This window comes from Pelodiscus sinensis, chromosome 6 (genome assembly GCF_052426305.1).
Source record: "Pelodiscus sinensis isolate ZL-2025 chromosome 6, ASM5242630v1, whole genome shotgun sequence".
NCBI lineage: Eukaryota > Metazoa > Chordata > Testudines > Trionychidae > Pelodiscus > Pelodiscus sinensis.
The window spans coordinates 53,201,435-53,225,805 of record NC_143057.1 but is presented as its reverse complement, the minus strand read 5'-3'; the positions used below and the strand labels follow the sequence as shown (position 1 = coordinate 53,225,805).

Below are 24,371 nucleotides of genomic sequence, written 5' to 3'. Positions count from 1 at the left end.
TGTCTAGCCTACTGAAATTTCTCACAGGAGAATAATTCCATTTTCCATCCATCTCTAATCTTAGTCCTGTAAGCAGTGAGGAGGATGGAGAACATAAACAGCTATTTCATTTTCTGGAAAGGTGTATATGCTTTTAATACTTGTGTCCTGGTCCAAACAGATGCACTCCCAAAATACCCACCATAGTGAAATGCATTAGCAGAAATAACTTATTCCTTAGGCAATGCTTGAGGAATGAAAGAGGCATGTTCTGCATTTTCCCACATTCCATTTGGGGCAGGGAGCAACTATATATCCCATACAAACGAGTCACTCTTTAGCTCACTGACTTCTTACAGTTGATGGCCCTAACCTTGCATACAGATCCATTTTGGTGGATCTCTAATTATTTCAGTGATGCTTTTTATAGTGCAACTATCTGGCCATATGGATCTACTTGTGTAATCAGAACTTGCATATCTTAATTGTATAGTAATAATTTTGCACAGAATTATATATGAATAAAGTTTAGACTAGATGCATATACTTGTACTGCATAATACTATACTAGGCTGTGAGTCTAAATAGAAAATATCCATGAGATCCTCTTTTAGTTACAGTAGCACATAAAAATCAAGGACATATCTGTAGTTTAAATGATACTCCTTTTAAGGGTGTTTTGTTTGATTTTACTACAACAATCTTTGTATTTTTTTTAAAGCAGGTGTTGGATGCATTTATTTGATTTCTGAAAACTCTCAGAGCACTAGACAGCATTAAAAAAGAGCGATCAGTTTTGCATTAATTGTAGAAGCGTGTGGTTTTGTGAGAGCAACGGATGTAAACAAACCCTGCCATCAAAGAGGTTCGTGTCACCCGAAACTCTCTAATGTTGTGTTTTTTGTAGAAACAAGTAAGACAATACTTATGATATTTGATCAAGGTTTTTAAAACACTATCAGACCTGTTTTTTCCCCTCTCACATTTACACACACAACTAGCATATCTGGCCAAGCTTCCATTTAAGAGAAGCTGGGCTTTCTGACACATAGGGGGGATAACGCTCTGTGAATCTATATCACCCTCATTACCATAGTATTTGAGCACCCCCCAATCTTTACTGTATTTTTCCTCTCAACAACCTATGAAGTGGTATTTATCCCCATTTTATAGAGAAGTAACCAAAGCACAGGGAGGCTAAGGACTTGTCTATACTGCCACTTTACTGCCCTGTAACTTTCTTCTCTCAGGGTGTGAAAGAATACCTCCCTTTTGAGTGCAGCAAGTTAACGCTGTACAGCACCAGTCTAAAAGGGTTCTCAGCGCTGTTAGCTACTCCCCTATGGAAGTGGTTTACCTACTGTGCTGGGAGAGCTCTCCTCCCATGCTGCCGCCATAACCACACTGCTGCATTAAAGCACTGCTGCAACTGCATTTTAAACTTAGCAGTATATTATAGACAAAGGCTAAGTCATCACGCAGGAAGTTTGTGACAGGATGTAGAACTGAATCCAGGCCTCTCAAGTCCTAGACTAGTGCCCAAACCGCTGAACCATTCTGGTGTTTTCCTAAATAATAATAATTAAACTTGCTCATTTCCAGATGCTGCCAGAAAATCTGAATTATCAAAAAAGGGGAGTAATAATGTAAAGCTTGCTAGTCAGATGGTCATTATTGTAACTTTGCTCCAGTAACTGAAGGCCCTTCCACCTACGTGGCTGCTCCTTCCAGGCTGCAGTGCCCCCTTCCCTCAGCTGGCCTCTCCGGGCTGGAGCAGCCCTCCACCCAACACAGGTAAGGGGCTGCTCTCGCCCTTGCTGGTTAACAGGTTCTTAAGAGGTGATGGTGATGCTTACCAGTTACGTTCCCATTCCTTTTGTGAGCGCCAGGCCTCCCTGCTCAAATAGCTGCACTGGCTTCCCACTAAAGAAGCAATCCCACTGATACTCAGCCCCCTCCATCAGGCTGCTCCTAGGTTCCTGAAGCAGTATGCTCACAATGACCTGTGTCTAGGGAGCTGTCTGTAAGAGAAACTGCCTGTATGCTCCATGTGCCCTAGCAATACAGTTTACAATCAGCAGAGACACTAGCCGGTGAACTTTGTATAGCTACCCAAAGTAGATATTGCAGTGGGATCGAACACTGTCACCCACCTGTCTCTTCCCACTTTGCACTCCCATGATCAGACAGATGAGTTGTTGGTCTCTTGTGGAAGAAAGTTATAAATTTTATTTACCATGCAGGCATATGTTATTGCCAGCCCTTATGCTAGAAGAGCTGTTGCTTGGTCTAGCAACCTTCAAAGATAAAATCAATATGAAGAAAAATGTCTTAACCAGTATTCTTTGACAACTCCCAAGATACAATTAAGTTTTCTGCCAGAGCTATTTCCTCAAATGCTATATTGCACAAGAAGCTCTGGCTCAGGATGCAGAAGGCAGATAGCCAAGTACAGCAGCTTCTGTCTGCCTTTCTATTTTCCACAGAAAGAAAGCTCTTCAGGGAACAATAACTGAGTCAAATGGAGAGAAATACTCAATGCTTTCTCACAGACAAGGTGTAAAAAGCCAGAGGCCTCTACAGATACTTTGTCCTTTTTCCATTGACAGAACAGTGGGAGACTTTCACCTGAGGGAAGAAGATACACAGGTGACAATTGCCTGTCTGTCTACTTCCAGCATAGAATTTTACTATCTCCTTATCATAGCGGTGTTGTGTTGCTTAATGACAGGATGATTGTTTGTTCCCTATTGCCTCCAGCCTATTGTTCAAGGGTAAACCTAGCTGAAAGGAGTATCCAGGACTCTCAATGGCTTTCCTCTCTTTCTGCATGTGTGTGTGATTGACTGTAACACCACTTGGTTGTCCCAGTACATGAAGGAGGCTACAGTGCAAAAGGGAAGGATGCAGTGCAGTTTACAACCAAAATGTTCTCAAACCAGCATGGAGTTTGCTGATGGATATAGATATGAACATGCACTAATCTGTCGAATCCAGCTTAGAGAGGAAAATTCAATTTAGAGAGGAATCCAGCTGAGAGAAGAAGAAGGTTGCCATCTTCACAGCAGCCAATATGTGGCAATGATGGAGATGGCTGAGAAATTGTAGGAGCAGTCACTATAACAGACTGATTCCCAGGGTAATGTGAAAATGGGAGAGAAGATGGGTAGATTGCCAGAGGTGGAAATCTTGTACCAAATCTGATGGCAACATAAAAAAACCCTCTGCACTCATTTCTTAGAGAAATGTTTGGTTTGTCTCTGCAAAGTCCTGGTCAAAGGAACTGTTGCAAATTGCACAGAATCTAATTAAGCCAGACTGTTTACATCCAGCATTAGTCCAATATTTCCTACCATAAGAAGTCTTCACGTTTCCTAGTGGATAAGTTTGCCCAGATCAACTGTCTGTCTCCATGGAAGCAGACCTGTGACTACAGGAGACAAATGTGCAGTCTGTTGAACTCAAGTGGAATGTTTGCTGAGGTGCTAGGAGAGTTTTGAGTAGTCACCTAAGATAGATCTGTGCCATTCCTCTTGGTGAAGGGGGGAGAGAGGAGTGGCTAGGTGGACAGGCAATGCATTAGTTCTGATCTCCACCTGTAACTAGAGAAGAAATGGGAGAGGGGAGTGATGGGGCTAAACAGACAAACTCTCCAATTATTGCCCTGCTTTTAATCTATATTTCTTTCTAAAAAGAGTCATTGAGAAGGATGAGATCAGGTAGCTAAGTTTCCTTGACCCAGTCCACTTAGTTTTAGGTCAGATTCTGGCACAAAGCTTGCACTTGCAGTGTTGGCTGATCAGGTATCCATACTAATTCTCAGATAGCTCATCTATCTGATCAGCTTCCATCCAACTGTCCCTTTCATAGGTTTCCTTCTCTCTCTATTTACCTAATCAAGAGCTACATATTTTTGGTTATTTCTTTACACAGATTAAAACAGCTTTCATGAAGCACAGCTATAATCCCTCATAACAAAACAGATCCTGATTGGACTGCTAGATGCAGTGCAAAGTGCTGTTAGTGCAGAAAGATACCATTATTAAAAAGGGAGACAGTAGGACTTCCGAATCTCACAACAGACTTGTTTACTAAAATTCTTACAGTATGCTAAGTTTAAAAAAAATTCCTTGACTGTGTAGTCTTAAAAGCACTTGGTACAATTAACCAGTATATGGGGATATAGAAGTGCCATATTCATCAATAGATTTCTTGCATAAGCACAGCTGAATCTGAAAACTTGTCTCACAGTCACATGAAGAGAATCACTTTGGAAAGCAGGTACTTTTCCCAAACACTTTGAAAAAAATGCCACACACTTTCCAGTGGTGTATCTAAGCCAGTGGTCCCCAATGCGATGCCTGCGGGTGCCATGGTTCCCGCCGAATTATCTGGGCTGGCCCCGGGCGCGTGGTGCATGCGCGGCACCAGCTCCGGGTGCGTGGTGCATGCACAGCCCCGCACCCAGATGCACAGCACGTGAATGGCCCCACCCCCGGGTGCCTGGCAGCCCCAAAAGTTTGGGGACCACTGATCTAAGCCTTTCCTTGCTTGTTTACTGTTGTAAAGATGCTCACAAATGCCTACATTGTGCCTGAGACTGGGTGTTATGGATTTTAATACACCGGGAATATTTGTCAGGCCCTAATATAATGACTGTTAGTGGATTCTGCAGGCAACTGCATTTTTTCCCCTTATTTAACTTGGCAGAAAAGAATTGGAAACTCAGACCTCCAGGCATCTCTTCCTTCCCCTTCTTGATCCTGAACAAAACTTGGGGCATGTCTACGCTTAAAAACTTACAGCCACCATAGTAACTACTGTTCTGGTTTGTGTCCACACTACCCTCCTTCAGTCAGTGGCATGGGATCCTTACCAAGAGCTACTGATCTAATGAACAGGGGCAGGATCTCTGCTCCACTCGCTGCTCCCTGTCAGGTGGTGGCCATATTCTTTACTTCAGTAATAGTTCTCTGGCCTTAGACTTTCTGTTGAGGATTCCTGGAAAGTTGCAGTGGTAATATTATGGAGTGAGGGTCCCTCCCCCCTTAAAGTATGCACACACTTCGAAGCAAGATAGAATCATAATGGCTTACATTCCTAGTCTGTTTTATTTTTAATGGCACAAGGAATTTGTTTTTATTTTTCTCTGGAACTTGACATTAGCCTGTTTTTGGATTAGATGGGGGAATACTGCCTATTAATAATAGATGGTATTTAAGAACTGAGAATTTACACACTAACAACCTCCATAAAGTCAGAATGACCTTACTGCTGTCTGCTAAGGCACTCTGGTGTGAAATGTGACCTGGCTATTATGTGAAATGTTCATCCACTTCACTAAAAAAGTACAATAAGAGGAGCTGTCTATTTTGGTTTGCTGCTTTAAAAGGTGTAAGTCCATGCTTTTTACTGTTTTCATTAGACAAAATTCATTACTTGTTTAAAATAAGAATAATACATTTTCTAATATTGTATAAAAATACTGACATTTCAAAGCAAATAAGTGTGTACATTGCTATGGTTTAAAGATATTGCTGCAGAGTGAGAATACATCAAATACTCTGCTTCAAGAGTCTCCTTCCTTTCCCTCACAGATATAATCACAACAACAAAACACCAGTAGTGAATAAAAGCAACCCACTTGTGCTAATGTCTTCAAATCCCTTCTCTGTCATTTGAAGAGCCATTTCAAATATGCATACCCCACACATTGCTATACCTGTCAGGAAACAGTCAATCCTAGGCTTATCGTGTTCTGAGACTGCTGCCTATGTTACTGAGAAGGGCTGACAGAGCAAAACAGTGGTGTTCAGAAGATCTAGTAAAAGAGAGAGGAATAGCTGGGGGGATGGGAGGAGAGTACAACTCAAATATACCCATCAACTGTAGCAGCTTCTCTGGGCTATGTTTATATTTGGCTCAAGTGAGTTGTTTCTGTAATGAGAGAATTAGCCTGCTAGCATTGCTCTCAAAAGGATTGAAGCTATGCAGACCATTAGCGTCTGCTAGAAAAGAATAGAACGTCAACTATATTTAGCACTGTATACATGTGCAATAACTAGCTGAGCCCCAATTTTAGTATCCCTGAATTCTTTAAGCTTTGAACTTGCTCCTTTGTCACATGTAAAATTGTCATATCTTTAAACCGTTCCAATATACAACTGAAATTGTATCCTTCAAAAATCAGATTTGGGCTTTTGTATGATTAGGCCAGAGCACTAAGTATTTTAAATTACACAAAGATAAATTTATTCCATCCACTCAGATATACCATTGACCTACTTAATTTCCTGTTTTTTCACGCTTAGTCCAAATATAGCCTGGGTTCTGCTTGGTGCCGTGAATGTTTCAATAGTATTCACTCTGAATCACTGTCAATTGTAATACACTTGTGTGTCTCCACTTACACTAGTCAAATGGTTTTAATCTTAGAGTTTTATATCGCAGTCAGATAAGTTAAACATCTAAGCTCTGTAGCGTTCACCTCAGACAACAAGACAGCTCAGAATAAATAGATTCTCTTCCTTTTAAATGCTGAGTGCTGAACATCTTTATGTATTTTATATGGTGTTAGCAGCACAACTGCAGCTGTGTGACAAACCACATCCTTATCTGGTAAAGACAGGGTGCCAACTGTCACAGTCAAAGGTGAACTACACAGTTCCTCTTTTAGAACGTTGGACTGTATATTCCTTGGGCCTCACTTCCTTCACCCTTCTGTGGCCAGAACTATATGTTTCAACCATTCTGGTCTGACGCTGAGCAGTAACATGCCATTTCCCAACCATGTTAATAAGTCCTGCTAGGTTTGACAGTTGTACACCATCTTTCACCACAAGCCTATGATAGTACAAGTTTTCAGGGACACAGAACTAGCATCTTCAAAAGAAAGTAGCTAGCTAGCTATAGAACCAACCAAGTACACATCATGGAAAGTGAAGGGTTAAACAATAAAGGTCTAAACATATATTTCGCTTACATTGACTTTAAAGCTTTGGTATATTTCACCTAGCCTAGTTCCATTGCTGGCTAGGAATAGCAGATTCTTCTGCTTGCAGCATGCTCTGTATCTCCTTGATTGCTAGTCAGCTCTCCCTGGGCAGCAATTCTTGGTTCACCCAACCCTCCACGCTGCTTTTCTACTCCCTTGGTGTTGTAATGGCTTAGTATCCTTTTTTATCCTAGGCCTAGGCCCCAATAAACAGCTTCCCCATTCTTTGCTTAAGGCTCTTATCTTGTCAATTATTGTTTTGCTTTCCCTGGTTGATCCCTTTCTACAATCCCACATCATGTAGGGCCCGTAACTAAACACCTGAGTGTCTGTGCTGTAATTAAACACCTGAAGCTGGCCCTTGTCAGATGACTTGGCCTATAGAGGCTCAGGTATGGTACGCATGGGAAGACATTGCCTTCCCAAACCACCTGCCTGGCTCCACCCATACTCCACCCCAGAATGCTACTGCCCTCAAGTACCTTCCCTCTCCCTTGCCAGGGAGGCTGGTGCCGTGCACCCTCAACCTTCCCCCTTGCTCTGGGGCCGGGGAGGCTGGGAGCAGGGTTGGAGGGCTTCACTTTCCCCAGCCCTACCTTTACCCACTGCCCATGGATCAGGCTCTGGGGCTGAAAAATTGCAACATAGACTGCTAGGGGTGGAGCCCCAGCTTTGTGACCCTGAGAGGGGAACAGGTCCCAAAACCCAGCCCAATGGTCTATGCCACAGTTTTACAGCCAAAGCCCCATAATCCCATATCTGTAGACACAAGCCACTCACATGCGTTTTAATTGCCGGGTAGCCATTCCCACAGCCATATGAACCCCATCACAAAAATAATAGATATTTCCCTTTTTATCTCACACCAGCCAAGAGAGACGTGAGCCAAGGATGATGTGTCGCTCACTTGGAAGATTAAATACTGCAGTAAAAAGTGTTCCCTTATGCTGTGCAAAGGAAATCCTTAGTGCTCCCTCTAAGCTGTGGGGCAGCACAGCTTCACAGGTGTTTAATCAGCCCTGCTCAGTCAGTCAGCTCCATGCGGGGAGCCCTGAGCCTGTGGGCAGGACTGATTAATTACCTGTGAAGCTGTGCTGCTGCCCAGCTTAGTGGGAACATAGCTTAAACTCCTGGATATTTAAGAGTAACCTGAGTAATGGGTAGACAGTCCCTGACTAGGGATGTTAACGGGTAACCAGTTAACCGGCAGCCCAGCTGGACTAAAGCAGTCCCCCACTTGACACAGGCAGGGGGTTGCTCCGGCCTGGCCTGGCCTGCTGTGCTGTGGGCCCGGCCATGCTGCTGCAGCTTTCTGCCTGCAGTGTGGTGGGCCTGGTACACTTCAAGACGGCTTTTGATCTCAGAGAGAGGGTGGACTTTGAGAGAGAGTGTAACTGCCACTCTAGAAAATATGAGCAAGCTTCCTGAATATTAAGGATCCACATTATAATGCTTCTGCATATATTAGAGATTGTTTCATTTTTGCTGAATTCTGTGTTGAAAACTAAAACCAAAATAAATGTATTGGACCTTTCTCAGAACATTTAACAAATGCATACTGTTCTGCTCGCTATGCCTTTAAAAAAAAACAACTACCTGGTGGTCAAATAACACTGAGTGTTTGAAAGCAACTTTCATTCAACATCAACCAAAAAGCTGTGTTTGGTGAGTGCAAAGGGAGCAGGATATAGAATAGGTTTTTAGGAGCAATTACACTTCATAATAGTAGTTTGATTTTTTTTTTTTTCCCCCTTTGGAAAAATTCCTTCATGATCAATGTAGTACAATTTTTGGAGCCTAGGTTAACTACAAGTCTGCGTTACTGATGTTCTAATCCAGAAGGCATTCTTTTGAGTTCAGAAGGGACTTTCTTTCTGTAACATAAAGAAGTCTGGGCCCCCAGATCTGTCACTAATTTTCTGTGTTTATATACCATGTATAAAGAAGACAAAATCTAGTTCTCATAACTTTCAAAATGTGCTGGCTAATGAGGTGTCTTGGTACACTTCATTAAGGAGACACTCAGTCCACTGCTTTTTGTTAAAATATTTCTCTGCTCTTGATTCCTTTTGCTGTGGGTTCATCTTATAAACATAGTCTCCTTTAGTGAAAACCGTATTAAGCAAAATGACGCCTACCATAACACTTAGGTGGAATGAACTATTTTCTCTCAAACTGTTTTAGTAGAATGATGTCTTCAAATTGCCAACCGTTGAAACACTAAATCATTTAAGTCTAATCTCCTGTATATCACTGGCCACCAGCAGCACACACATACTAAATCCAGCAACTGAAATGAGACCAAAGTAAAGGAGCTTCTCAGGAGTCTGGACTATTATGTGCCACAGGCAGAGAACTGACTGGATCAAGGTGCAACAGTGTCTAAGGAGCCTGAAATGGCAGAGAAATTACACAGTACTGCTGATGTTTTAAAGGACAGGTGCCTGCTTCCTCTGGGCTCAGGGGATGCTCAACCCCCTCTTCTGACCCAGGGTCCACCCTCACCTCACGCCTTCCCCCAAGCATGCCCCCACCCCTGCCCCCAAGCATGCCCCAGTGTTCCCTCTAAGATTTTCCATACATGAACAGCATGAGTTTTTCTTCTTGTGCACCAAACATGTCATGTGCATTTGTTCAGATGCCACGGCCCCCGAGTAGGTTGCCAGGTGTCTGGTATTGAACCGGACAGTCCGGTATTTTTGCCTCCTGTCCGGTTAAAAAAGAAAGTTTCAGAAAAGACACCTAAGATGTCTGGTATTTTCAGATTTTTTTTTCCTGGCCAGGAGGCGAAAATCCTGGGTGCTTACTGAGTTCCGCAGGGGAGCTATCTGGCCTGGCACAGGGAGACAAGATGGTAGGCTGCTGCTGGCCAAAAAGCCTCAAAAGGAAAGCGTTTCTTAAAGGGGCCATTTCTTTGAGAAATCTGAATAACTGCATAATATTTCCTTGTTCCTTATCCTTCCCTCCCTGTTTTTTGTGTCACTAGTTCAGTTCTGTCAATTTTCTCTTTAAGCAGCACTGTAACATTTTTAGATCGCTTTTTACAGTGCCCAGTCTGGTGTCTGTCAGTCTGGTGTGACCTTGATTCCCAATGGGGACTCTCAACATGGCAGTAATATAAACATCAATCTTAAATCCAGTGAAGGGTTACATAAATTTAAGGAGTACCATGAATTCAGAAGCTCTTAGTGTGGGTGGAAGGCTTGTCTCTTCTCATCTCCACACACGCTCCAAAACTAACAAAGAGGCCTATGTTCCTCTCTTCCAAGTAACAGTTCCCAAGAAGCTGAAGAATTGTAGGGGAAAGTGGCAGACATTTGACTATCTCTTGAAGCCATCATAAAGAGGGATTAAAAGGCCTCTAGGCCCTTCTACTCTACCCCTAAGATAGCCAAACCTGGTCTGTAATGAGAGGGAGTATCCCTGGCTAGCCCAGGGCCTGACTAAAGTCCTCTTTGAGGTTCATGCTTATTGGAACTTCAAATTAAATACAATTACTGGTTGAGTTCTTGAAGTGGAAGTTTTGTGCTATCCAGCACCTCTAGATTGCAGATCTAACCTGAAATAGCAGTCATTGAAAATTGTCATGTCTGGTCGGACAAAACTGACACACGCTTGTGCAACAGTATGGAAACTTGCTGTTCTGTGAGTAAATGGAATTTTCGGCAGCAAGTGTCAATTTGGTATCTCTTTCACAGGCGTTAAATTCACTGGGTGTGGGACTGCGTTGCTCAACAGGTGCGTGTTCTCTCAAGCATTCATATTTACAAAGGCCAGTGTAAATAAACCAGATTATTTGTGTCCTATCAAATAAACCTTGGTAATTAGCTGATAGGTGAGAGAATGAGATAAGTTTGGAAGAGTTTTTTGCAATGACCTCACTCAGCCAACATCACGTAGACTGTGACACTTTTTATTTCTTTGTGCAATTCCCAATAAAAATATGAAAGTTTAAATCTGTCTGAGAAGGCCTATGCTAATATGAATGGTAAGGCCTTCATCTGAGGATAGTAATTAAAATATCTTAACAAAACTTTTAATTGAAGTTACATTGTGTAATGTCATGATCAAGATGATGGTCAGGACTGTGGTTACCATTTTCTATAACAATTGTAAAATTGCAGAGAGCTCTATAAGTACTACACTGACTGGTCCTTGTAAAGTGGAGTTATCCAGGACCACCTTTAAGGAGTGCAGATAATATTGACAAATGCATCATTTTGCTACTCTTTTTTTTTTTTTCCTTTTTGTTTATCGGCAATGTCTAATCTTTCTAGAACTTCATTCCCAAAATAAGATATGTATGTGGTGGCTTAATTAAAAAAATCTAACCAACAAACTAAAAACTATGTATACCACAGGATTAAACTCTGCCCTCAATTGTTACTTTGTCTTTTGGAAGTTGATTTGATACTTTTTAAAGGTGGAACAGTATTAAACAATGGATGGGGAGAGAGAGAAGAGGTTTAAAAATACAGATGTTTTGACAGCTTACTCCTTTGCCTTTAGACTTCAACCCATGAGCACATGTATATGAAAACATCTAGGATAGCATTGAGAATCAGGGAAAATTTTGCAAAGGACTTTGTGTTTTTGTTTAAATTGATTTACCACATAACTTAATTAGTGTGGAAGTATGCATGTTTGCCATGGGAGAAATTGATTTCCGTTTTTATACGCAAGCTATTAAACACAGACCGTGTATTGTGACATAGGTCACCTTTGTAAACCTGATAGATGCTTCTTCACATTCAAAATAAAATGGAATAAAAACACTTTATAGTAAGTAGTGACTGAGAGTCAAGGGGACTTAGTTGGTTCCAGATAAGAGGATCTCAGGAACTCTGCTTTAACTTGTTTCCTTTTATACTATTTCGCTATAACAAATGTGTTGAGTATGACATACAGGTTGTAGGTTCATTAGAAAATTTAAAAAATACTAACTCTACTGGTACTACTTGACTCTGTTAAGCACCAAACACTCTTTTAGTTTAGATTTATTCCTCTACTACTTGGAACCAAAGCTGGGCTGAAAACATTATCACTGTGAAATAGTAGCCCTTTCATTTCTGGTCATTTCCCCCCATTACTAGAATTTCAATAGTGCAGATCATGTTGTTTAGGAGACATCCAGTCTGTGGTTGGAGATTCTTTCCAGAACACTAAGGCTAGGTCTATGCTGCTTCCTTCTTGTGCAAAAGCCTATGCAAATAAAGCATGGATTAGCATAATGCCACAGTTAATGTGTATAATTAATGAGGGGCCATTTTTGTGCAAAAGCCTCTTGTGCAAAAATGACCCCTAATTAATTACACAAATAAAGTGCAGCAATATGCTAATCTGTGCTTCATTTGCATAGTCTTTTGCGCAAGAAGGAAGCAGTATAGATGTAGCCTAAATAACTGTTTAGGACACAGTCACATTTTTTCATTAAAGTGTAATCTACCTCTACTCATATTTTGATAACACTGCCAAGCATAAAATTTCCCAGTTACATGGATTATAAGAGCTGTTGCTATAAGTACAATGTCTGAACGCTGCTCTAGGAAAACAAAGCAGTTTGACATTCATATGAAAGGTTTGACATTTATCCTTCGGCTAGAATGGTGCTTTTTTCTCCAAATGATGAATGGGGGGTCAACCTCATAAAGTCTTTGAAACTCTTTGGTTGTTTTACTGTTGTCTTTAACTTGGAAGTTTATTGGTGGGCTCTACAATATGCCCTGATCAGGCTTTATAGCCACACTTTGTGTATTTTGCTATATCCTAGAAAATGAGACTACTTTTTGAAATGTTCATCATGGAAAGGTTTTAATGGGGCGGGGAGCCTTTTTTGTCAATTTTTAAACTATAAAAATTTTCGAAGAGGTACTTAGATACTACAGTGATTGATGCTATGTAAATATTAGCTGACCTAGAGGATATTTTAAATTCATATGTTAGTATGACAGAAATAAGATAACTAGATTAAAGTTCTAGGTAAACAAGCATGGAGGATAGGTATTTAGTTTTCCCAAGCATGATAAAAGATCCAAGAATGACTATTGTTAAAATCTTTATATGTTAACATTTATAATTAATGATTGAAGTACACATTGGACAATTTTCCTTCTTAGGTCAGTTTGGTTTTTGCCCTTGGTATGAATCCTTAGATAACGAGGACTGTTTTCTCCCTCTCTCTGCAGGTCAGATGGAGAGTATGGTGCAGAGGAAAAGAAGAAGGCAGGAAAATCACCCAGTGTATTGCCACAGACCCCTTCTAATGAGGTTGAATATTTTGATGACCGGAAAAAAGTTGGGGCTGCCAGGTAATGTCAGATAAAAAATTGCTGAGACCCATCCAAGGAAACTAGTGAGAAAATAAATATTTAATACACTTAATATCCAGATTGTGGCCCAGTTTTTGCAGCTGCACAAGGGAATAATGGAGTGTCAGACATTCAGGCCAGCTACTGGAATGCAGAAAGGAGCATTTCAGGGAAAGAGCAGCTTCCTTGGGATGCCTACAGCCAACCTCTTATACAAGGAGGTGGGAGAGGACAGGATGAGGTAGGTAGTGTGGGGAGGGGGATGGTGCTTGACCCCCTGCTCTGCCCTAGGCCTCATGCTGACTCCACACTTTCCCCAAGCCCTACCCCTACTCTACCCCACTCTTTTTCCCCCAACTCCTTATCTCCAGTCTGCCTCTTCCTGCCCCTGCGCTGACCCTGCTTCCACCCCACCTTCTCCCCTGAGCACACCCCTTTCCCGCTCCTTCATCTCCTCAGTACTTGTTCAGAAAGCTCCAGGATGGCAGGGGTTCAGTACATCATTGGAGCCACCAGCAGGTAAGATGGGCAGGACCTTGGTGGGTGTTCAGCATCCACTAATTTTCTCCCATGGGTGCTCCATCCCCAAGCATTCACGGAATGGGTGCCTATGTGTAGCATGCTGAACCAGTGTTTCTGGGCCCCTCTATGCACCAGCTAGGCTAGCTCTATTGGCATACTAGAAGAAGCATAATGCATAGGTCTAGACCTGGTGCATGTTACTTTTGTTGCAGAACAGGGAGAGACTGGGGTGCAAGCTGTGTCTGATTCTAGGATGACTCTTGGCATAGTACTATGTTGTAGAGTCCTTTGCTCATGATAAAGGTATAGCTGAACCCCAGTATGGGATCCCTCTGGTAAAAATCTTTCCACCCTGTCAATCACATCATTCTTTTAGGGAAACAGGGTTCAATGACAGAAATCTCTGTAGCAGTATATACACTAGGTCTTATGAAAATGCTAAATCCAAAGCATTTGGGTTGCAGGGGAATACCAATAACTCTTATAAAACAAAGGCTGTGATGGTTTTACAATCCCACCCAAAGAGCTAGATGATTCGCTCACAACCATGGGATGCAAATCCTAATGTCCTTTTCATCTTGTCTGTTCCTTAGATGACCAATGCAACAACCAACCTAGGATCACAGATTTGCTTACAAGGCAAAGACACATGAGCCTTTTGAGTAGTCTTGCACATATTGCGTTTTCCCTGCTTCTTCATGTAAAACTCTTGAGGAAGTTCAAGAATATCCACTGTAGACTGAAGGTTTCTGGTTAGGCATCTCTGTCCCAGGAAAAATTTACTGGATAAGACCCTGTATAGTGTTTTGTGTAGGGTTAATAGAAAGAATATCATTAGACTCCTGCATGGATATCTGCAGATTTGCAGGGTTCTAGATACAAAATTGGTGTCCTTATCCATACCTGCAAAAATTAGCCATATATATCTACATCCACATTAATGGATGTGGATACCCATGGATACAAAGCAGATATCTGCAGATTTGCATTCAAGATTTAAACCCAGTAGAAAATGTCAAATGACACATACAATGACTTCACATAAAACAAGAACTAGGGGTCACCAAATGAAATGAATAGGCAGCAGGTTAAAAACAAATACAAGGACTGTGCATTGTGTGGAACTAACTGCCAAAGCACATCATGAAGGCCATAACTATAACTGGGTTAAAAGAAGAATTAAATAAATTCATACAGGCTAGGTCCATCAGTGGCTATTAGTCAAGATGACCATGGATACAGTCTCTTGCTCTGGGTATCCCTAAGGCTCTGACTCTCATATGCTGGGAATAGACATGTGATAAATGCCCTATTCTCTTGATTCTCTTTGAAACCTCTGCAGTGGCTGCAGTTAGACAAAATACTGAGATAGACAGACCTCTGTTCTGACCCAGCATGGCCATCCTTATGTTCTTCTATCCAAAAGAAAAACCTATAAGGCTTTGCCTACGTGAACCAAAGTATACAAAAGAAACTAGCAGGAGTTAATTTATTCCAAACAACAAATGAACATTCCCTCTAATGTTAAAATGTTTTTCACTGAGTTATGAGACCTGGCATGTTCTGAAACTGATGTTAACTGTCCTTATCTGTTTTGCTGTCCTCAAGAGACAGAAGAACAAGAATGAAAGTTAATAAAGGATGAATGTGGGTCATAGACAGAAGTATACATCCTGATGATAACAAAACTAGTGAAATGACACTAAGCATGAAATTAGTAATGTTTTCTTATGCTCAGGACAAAGATGAGTGTGGACAGTCCCCTACTGACAACAGATGTCAAGACTGATGCCAAGATTGAAAGGAAAAAACATGGCTCAAATCAGGTAATGCAGACATAACACGTGTGGGTTTGGTTAGAGTAAATGACTTTACTAAACCATTACCTGGCCCAATAACAGCATGGTTGTGCACTGCCACTGGTTTCTTGCCCAGCGCTTTTAAGACTGCGTAAAACATGCTAAGTGCAAAAGTGAACCCATACTACTAAGTACAGACAGATTTGAGAAAAAGGAACATTCTTTTGGGAAAGTTCACCCATGGGACATTCTCTCTTCCTTGACCCTGTGTAATGTTCTAATTATATCACATCAGCCTACTGGTGAAGATACACTCACGTGGCAACCTCTAGAGTGTCTATTTCTCACTTTAAAATGTTCATTGAGCTTTTTGTTTGCTGTCCTCTTTTTAAGCTGGAGTTTGGGTGCTTTTGGCCCCCAGAGTTGAATAGTGTTACTGTTCCTTCTGCTCTGCAGGATTTCTTGAGATCACATTAGATCAGAGGTTTCAAACTCCCAGCCCACAGGCCAGCCCCAGCCGAAGCAGCTGTGCAGTTCAATCCTGGAGTCCCATCCCCACCCCTTCCTGCTATTGCTTCGCCCTCTCCCTCAATGGCATTCCACGCCCTGATGATGTGGCATTGGGGATCACTGGGGGGGGGGGAACCTGATGCGGGGGTGGCAACAGCGTTCCCCCTCCCCCCTGCCCATACTTCCCACGGCAACAGCAGAGTGTATTCTGCTTCCCCAAACCTCATGCCACCATGGTGATCCTGATGATCCCAGAAGCCATGTTCTTGGGGAATGGGGTGCCATGGGGGAGAGAATGTGGATCAGTGGTGGGAAGGGGCCAGGCTTGGAACAGGGATGGGGATGGCCCACAGGCTGGGAGTTTGAGACCCCCTGTAATTAGATGGTACAGCTATAGAAGAAAATTGAACTCCAACTACAGAGTTACAAATAATGCCTACTTGTTATCGAGTGCATTGTCCAGCCTGCAGAGCTGGAGGACTAAGTGAAAATCTCAGTTTGGCTGTACCTCTCTCAATACTGCTACTTTCTGTTGCATAAAGGTTGGACAAACAAAATACTAAGCTCTCTTCTCTAAGGGCATTTAAAAGAAGAGCTATAAATAATGTTCCCTCAAATTTTTTCCATCCATGGGTGGAATATATTTTGCTATGAGCATAGAGGCATGTGCAGATGCTCATAACCAATAGAAACACACACTGCCATCTGTGGGCACTCTGCCAATTAGCTGAGCAGCACCTGATTCACTCCTGGGCGGCCACCCCCTGGTGCGCAGCTTACAGAGAACACTGTCTATGAGGCAATTTTTAACTTCCAGAACTGTTGCATTTTTAAGGAAAAGGTGTGTAATACTCCTTTATCTGCATTTCGTTAGCACTAATCACCATACAATATGAGCACACAGAGGATGCTAAAGTAAGGGAAGGAAATATATTTTAATGAAGGAGTAGCCAAAATGTGTGCTGTGTTTGATTTGTTTGTTTTAATTTAGTTAAAGGCAAATGCTCACTATCACAAGCTATTTCTGGATGTCCCAACTACAGAGCCACTGAAGCAAAGTAAGTACCACATCATTGTTTTATCTGTCCCAGAATGAAAAGTGAATCCATGACAGAAGCTGTTTTATTCAAAATCCACTATTGTAAACAAACATCTCTCTTACATACAATAATAATAATAGTCTTTTAGCTGCATGAATTTATACTTAAGACCTGTTCCTCCATCTACTTAGTTCCAGAGGAAATCTTGCAGAATTAAACAATCATTCCTTTGTTTACAGTTGTCAGGAGATTTTTGTGACTCGTAATCTGTGTTCTGGCTATTCCGCAGTTCCAAATAGAAATAACTAAGATTTACACTTTCTACTTGGTTACTATTGATTAATACTAACCCAAACCTGTAATAGAGGTATAGAGAACTGACCAAATTGCTAGTTTATTTGGAAGACATTCAAGTTAGTAAAACTTTTAAAATTCTGGCAAACTTTTTGTGTCTTCTTACCTGGAAATACACAGTGATCAAGCTGAATCCTTTTAAATTTCAGGCGTTGGTAAGAGAAGTAGCAGATGAGCAGTGTTAAAACAATATATAAAAACGTTAACAGTTCAAAATATACAAGAAGAGCACAAAAGATATACAGAGTGGCACAATACTTTAGAAGAAGGAATAGCAACTTAGCGTGTGACCAGCATACACTACACAAATGAGTGAGGCGGGATTGTTCCGTAGCTATAACAGAGAAAATCCTATTTAAATGTGCATCTCTCAATCTGGTTTTGGACTAACCTTCAGGATTTGTATTGTATTTAATGGCTTTAAACAGAGAACTGGCTAACACACCTAAGAACTCTTCTTGTTTTCAGTATGTAGTAACCTGTAAGTGAAGAAAATATGTTTATAGGAAGTAAGTGGCAGTCACTGTGGGTGTGTCTAGACTACATGCCTCCTTCGACGGAGGCATGTAGATTAGCCAGATCGGAAGAGGGAAATGAAGCCGCGATTAAAATAATCGCGGCTTCATTTAAATTTAAATGGCTGCCCCGATCTGCCGATCAGCTGTTTGTCGGCAGATCGGGGCAGTCTGGACGCGATGCGCCGACAAAGAAGCCTTTCTTCATCGGCACAGGTAAATCTGGTTTCACGAGGCTTACCTGTGCCGATGAAGAAAGGCTTCTTTGTCGGCGCATTGCGTCCAGACTGCCCCGATCTGCCGACAAACAGCTGATCGGCAGATCGGGGCAGCCATTTAAATTTAAATGAAGCCGCGATTATTTTAATCGTGGCTTCATTTCCCTCTTCCGATCTGGCTAATCTACATGCCTCCGTCGAAGGAGGCATGTAGTCTAGACACACCCTGTGTAAGGTATCCTTGGGAGCTTTTTCATGTTGTAGATCTTACTATACTCTTCAACACTTAAGTTCAGAATGTTCAGAACTTTCTGAAGAATTCTTAACTCTTTGGGCTCATCCCCATTTACGATTCATTTTTAATACTGGAAGGTTTATCAGAGTTCAAACCTATTCAGATTGGAGCTCTAAAGACTTTCTATGCATAGCTAACCGTTTAAAGTGCACACAATAAATGTATTTATTTTTATGAATAGCACATGGGTTTTGGGGGAGGGTTAAATAACCTATGCTCAGCTTAGTGTTGCCAACCCTCCAGAATTATTTTGGGGTATCCAGGAATTAAATAATCTTTCATTAAAAAAGATTATATTCTGTGATGACACCTCCAGGAATATGTCCAACCAAAACTGGCAACCCTAAATCTTAGCTGCAGGTGCTGAATAATGTAATATGTCTGTGTTTATAGGTTTTACCTGTGCTCTGCAGAAAGAAATTCTGTACCAAGGAAAATTATTTATATCTGAAAACTGGATTTGTTTCCATTCCAAGGTCTTTGGTAAAGACACCAAGGTTAGTAGCATCTCTGAGTGCAAACAGCAGTGTAATTCTCTGGCATCTTGGTGAGTTGTAGAAATTCTCACAAAGACAAAGTGGGGGGAGGGGGTAAAGAAAGCATACAATATACAGTGACCAGGGTAGTAACAAGCCCACATCATGTTAGTTTCATATCTGATTTTTTTTTTAAATGTTTGTGTATACATTTTACTTGTGTTACAAAATCTAGAGGGGCTGGAGGGACACTCGGCGTAGAAGTAGAAGAGAGGAGAGCAATAGAAAGGAAAGGAGGAGAAAAAGATGAGAAGCTGAGTTGGCAGGGAGAGTGTGGTTTGGGAGCTGAGGAGCTATTGGAAGGTGGGAGAAACAGATTCTCCCTACCACTGCTATTACTCCTCATGTGGAGGGATCCAGTGCTCTGGATTCTTGCCTGAGGGTCTGCTGGGAAGGCAGTGAGCTGTAGAAATACTGACTCACCTGCCACCTATACTAGTTGTTTTGGGAAAGAGTTCTCAACGACTTTCATTAAATCTGAAGTTAGTCTAGCTGCTGCTTGTTGTTGTACCATGTTGTGATGGCTCCACATCCCTCTTGGGCCACACTGTAAATACAGACAATGCATTATGACCTGACTTCTAGTTCTTGGGATCCCACTGATATGAATCTGTGTATCTGAGTTTTGGGGGGTTGTTCTTTTTAGTGGGGACACTGTGCCTGTATGTGTAAAATATTTGTACATTTTCTTGAATGAGAGTCAGGTTTATACGCACATCCTTTCCTTATATAATTACTAGGGTGCCAAGGCCATATCTACTGACTTAAAAAAACAGATTAAAATGTTAGCAGCCCAGGAAGGAAATCTGATCAAAGGCCTGGCTTAATAGAACACCTCCAATATTTGGAGATTTTTTTTTAAGAATATTAAATAAATTTAAAGAACGATTAATGTTAAATTGTCCACTGCTTATTGCATTTGCGAGATGTTCTATTGCAGGGCTGAAGTAACTGAGTTATTCTTTGTTGTGAATTAACAGATTGCATTAGTCATAGTAAATTATTTGACATGAATGGGGAAATGTGCTTAACAGCCATGTAGAATAAATAAGGAAGTTGAAATTAACAAAAGGGTCACATTCTGGCACCCTTGCTCATTGAGTAGAACCTTCCTTGGCCAAATAGATCCATTGAAATTAATGAAACTGCTTGTAGAGTAACTTAACATTCAGCACAGATAACAGTGGCAGATTTTGACCCAATCTGAAGTTCAGCTTTGAAATTTGCACGCTAACATACAGGAGGAAATATAATCCAATGTTCACATGCTCAATGGGAGGGACAAACCTGGGAGGTCAGTAATGCAGAAACAGACTTAGAAGTTAGACATTTAGGAATGTGTTCAGATTTCAAAATACATCAGTATGATTTCTGGACTACATATGTAATACACAGAAGCATTACATCATAGTTCAAAGGGTCAATTCAGTCTTTCGGTAATGACTGTGATGCAACTGCAACTAGATTATTGGAAAGATTTGAGAAACTGAAAGACTTCAGAGATGAGTATTGGTGATTAGGAATCCGGAAGGACTGACTTATAAGAAAAAAACTTAACTGTTCGTAGTCTTGCCAAGAAGCAACTGATGAACCTGTATGGGTGCATGATAAGCCTACAAACATTTCTTGGGTGCCACAAACAAAAGGCAAAATAATATAATTAAGGATAATGTAATAGATCATAGATGTTCCATTGTTAGGAACAAGACTGAATGAAAACAGGAATGTTTTTCAATAAGAAATCGTTTCTTATGACAGAGCTGGACTACACAGTCTAATGGATCTTTTCTGTCTCTAAACTCTCTGTATCTATAACGTCGTACTGTTTTAAGCCCTGAGAAAAGTAGCTATTTCAACTAAACAGTTATTCAGAGTATGAAGCACAGATGGCGAGTTCTGGTATGACTGATTTGTGCTGAATTGCAAAGCCCTACTTAAAAAAACAACTAATAGTCTAGTAGCACCTTAAAGACTAACAAAACATGTAGATGGTATCACAAGCTTTCGTGTGTACAACCCACTTCTCAGATGACAAGAGTGTTGGAAGTCCAGATCCCAAAGCCCTACTTGTTTAATAAGGAAGAGATTTTTATACCAATGCTGGATAAACCTCAAAAGACTTAGCAAATCTGCTCCTGGTGGCTCTCCTGATAGCCACATCTTGGTTGTGGGGGCAGGCCCTCTTCTGGTTGGGCAGCAATCATAAATTTTCCCAAGAGTGAATCACAGTTCTGAATCATTAGATTGGGTTATACTATGTAGCTCTCCACTTGTAGGGGGTTTTTTTCCCCAAAATTACCCATAGTTTCAATCCTAGTCTGGACAGTGAGTATTGCAAATGGATAGCACAGCCAGATAGAAGGGGAATGGTCTTCCAGTGAGTCTCCCTGTTAAACAGTTGCTGGTGTAATTGCGTAGGAAATGGGTATTTCATAAAATAATCTAATATTGGCCACCAAAATAGTATGCAGCAGAAATAACATTAAACTTTAATGCAGGAGATGACTGTATTTTATTAAGTTTGCAGAATATTTTAATTGATCTATTTAAATACATTAATTTGAAAAGTGCTGACAGTCATTTTACAGAAAAATATTACAAACAAACCCCTGTTCATAAATCTCTACTATCTAACTATACAACATATGATATAAACAAGGGGGAAAGGCATAGGTGCTAGAACTAGGAGTGCTGAGGGAGTTTTTAAACCCCTTGGCATTAAGTTGTTTCCAGGTTTACAGTTTGGTTCAATGGCTCTCAGCACCCCACAATACAAATTGTTCCAGCGGTAAAGGTATAGAAAGTAGGATGAGGAAGGCAAACTATTCTTAGTAGTGATTTAAAGTGGGTGAGATACATTACATGTGAAAACAGCATAGTGAAAACAGCATAGTAAGCCAGCCAAAGAGAAGTTCAAACATACAAAATAAACAAACTGAGAACTGGAGGTGGGCCAGTATTGCAAACTTTGGATCCCAGCCTTCCAAAACCTGGCAGGGGAGGGAGAAGAGGGGAGAGAGAGATTGAACTTAAAGCTTTGATTCAAACTTCTCTCTTTATCAAGAAACTTACCACCAATGGCTTTTGATCAAAGTGGCCCTGATCCCTTCTCTAGCTTTATGAGGGTAGAGTATTCATTTCATTAGCCATTCCTAAAATAGTTGAATAACAAAATGCCATACCTTGGCTAAACAAAATCATCTGTGATGATGGGGGGGTGTTAGCCAAAACGCAATGAGACTCCATTTCATGTTTCAGTGCTGCTTTCTGTAAAGACCCTTCATAAATAGAAACCAACAACTAAAAGGTGATTTGAAACTTTATTTATGGAATGATTTATTTCAACCTATTATAATTAGTCTGCAATATTACATGCTTTCAATTTAGTATTATGAATACTAATTTTAGACAGGTTTCCCTTTATCCTAATCTCCCACATCTCTCTGGACTCTGTATGAATCAGAAGTGTAAATAACTGGAATTCCAACAAGGGCTGTGAAAGTTGAACTGGTTAACCGTTAAGGTAAGGCTTACCAGTTAAGGTTAACCGGTTAGGGCTGGAGCAGTCCCCAGCCTGCCAGGGCCAGGAAGCTGCTCCAGCCCCGCAGGAGGTCCACTGCAGGCAGGGGCTATTCCAGCATCATGGTCAAAGCAGCATCTGTCTGTGGTGGGCTGAACAGCTCCGGTCTGCAGGGCGCTCTGGCCTGTCACAGGGGACCATCCCCTCCGTTAGTAGGTTAACCAGTTACACTGGATTTCACATTTCTAATGCTAACAGGGTGATGACCATTCCATCATCTGTCTAGCATGAAGCATCGCATCTGCACATATTGCTGCCAGCCAGCCTTTCATTGGAAACAGAGCCTGCTCTTCACACACTCTCTAGTAATATGGGGTTTCAAAGTGGGCCCCATAGCAAACTTCTAGACTAAAACACCCTGAAACTTAAGAGAAGTCCTCATTAGAAAGCAAACTTTGTGATCAAGCATATGCTTTCACTAATGAAGCTATATGGAGCTACAAGACAGGAAGGAAAAGTAATGAAAGTACTGATTTATATAAAGCATAGTTTGCAGGTGTATTTGCAAAAAGGCTGGACAGCATGCCTGGAGATGTGTTTATATTTAGCATGGGTGGCCTAAACCCTTTTAGTTATGCTGAAAGATCTGAAGTGTTTACTCATCTGCTTGCCACAAACTAGGCTCTATAAAAATAGTGGGAAAGAGTTTGAAATATGTTTCTTTGCGCTGTGTAATCTATGTTCTGGAATGTTTCTTTTTCTTAAGTAGAGTCTGCTGTAGTGCCTAGCTTCATGGAGGTTAGATCTATCCATACTTATTAGCCAGAATGTGTAGGAATGGTGTCCCTAGTCTGTGTTTGTCAGGGGATGGAAATGGATGATGGGAGAGGGATCACCTAATGATTACCTGTTTCTGTTCACTTCTTCTTGGGCATCTGGCATTGGCCACTGTCAGAAGACAGGGGATACTATGCTAGATGGACCTTTGGTCTGACCCAGTATGGCCATTCTTATGTTTTATGCTATTTCCTGAACAGATATTCTACAAACTTAGAATAAATTCATATCTCTTCTGAAAACTGTAGACCCCAGAAAAGAGGGGAGGTTGCTTTTATTTCTTTCATACTACACAGGTTTTTGAATAAAACATAGCTGATGAATTAACATTTACACTTAAGTGGAAGCAAAAAATAGAGTTCCTTACGTCAGCCCACATCTTTTGTGTGTAAAAATCAGGAATGCCGATAATTTCCACAAGTCCCTGAGCAAGAGGAGGAACAGCTCCGCACTCCTGGAAGGGGCAAGGCCAGGGCAGCCAGCTTTCCGCACTACCCGGAGCAAGGGGCCCTACCCCCACAGTCCTCAGAGCCACCCAGAGTGCTCTGGGCCCACCAGCCAGTTCCCTTTAAATTTCTGGGCCTTAGGCAACTGCCTCCTGTGCCGCCTCTCCTACCCTCCTCTGGTATCACATCAGCAGGCCTGGTAACAATCAAAACAGGGCCTTGGAAAAGAAGTCCTCAGATAAGCTACTGTTTCAACATTCTTGAGCTATGCTAGTGGCTTGGTTTTCACATGAACTGCTGCTTGTATATACCCAATAAGGTGACTTAAGTATTCTGTTATTTTGGCGTGCTAAGAATGTGATGATTTCATTTCAGATTAGTATACCTGCGCTCTCGGTAACATTAATAAAGAAAACCAAAACTGCCCTTCTGGTGCCAAATGCCTTGGTCATAGCAACACTCACTGACCGGGTAAGTGTGGGATGGTTTTTGACCTCT

The 24,371-nt window shown here is 41.4% G+C and overlaps 1 protein-coding gene across 7 annotated transcripts in view; it reads left to right on the top strand.

Annotated features, from left to right (window-relative positions):
* Positions 1-24,371, top strand: part of GRAMD2B (GRAM domain containing 2B) — a 65,619-nt gene that overhangs the window by 22,571 nt on the left and 18,677 nt on the right. For 4 of the 7 annotated variants that reach the window (XR_016349886.1, XM_075931926.2, XM_075931927.2 and 1 more), the window contains exons 2-6: positions 13,159-13,281; positions 15,542-15,629; positions 17,104-17,170; positions 18,928-19,031; positions 24,249-24,344. Coding sequence is in view for 6 of the 7 variants with exons in the window: in XM_075931926.2 (XP_075788041.2) it covers positions 13,159-13,281; positions 15,542-15,629; positions 17,104-17,170; positions 18,928-19,031; positions 24,249-24,344 (478 nt within the window). In the remaining variant the exon portion in view is untranslated. Of the gene's footprint in view, positions 1-700; positions 845-13,158; positions 13,282-15,541; positions 15,630-17,103; positions 17,171-18,927; positions 19,032-24,248; positions 24,345-24,371 lie in introns of all 7 variants that reach the window. The other 3 variants (XM_089779279.1, XM_089779278.1, XM_075931929.2) reach the window with 2 other exon arrangements.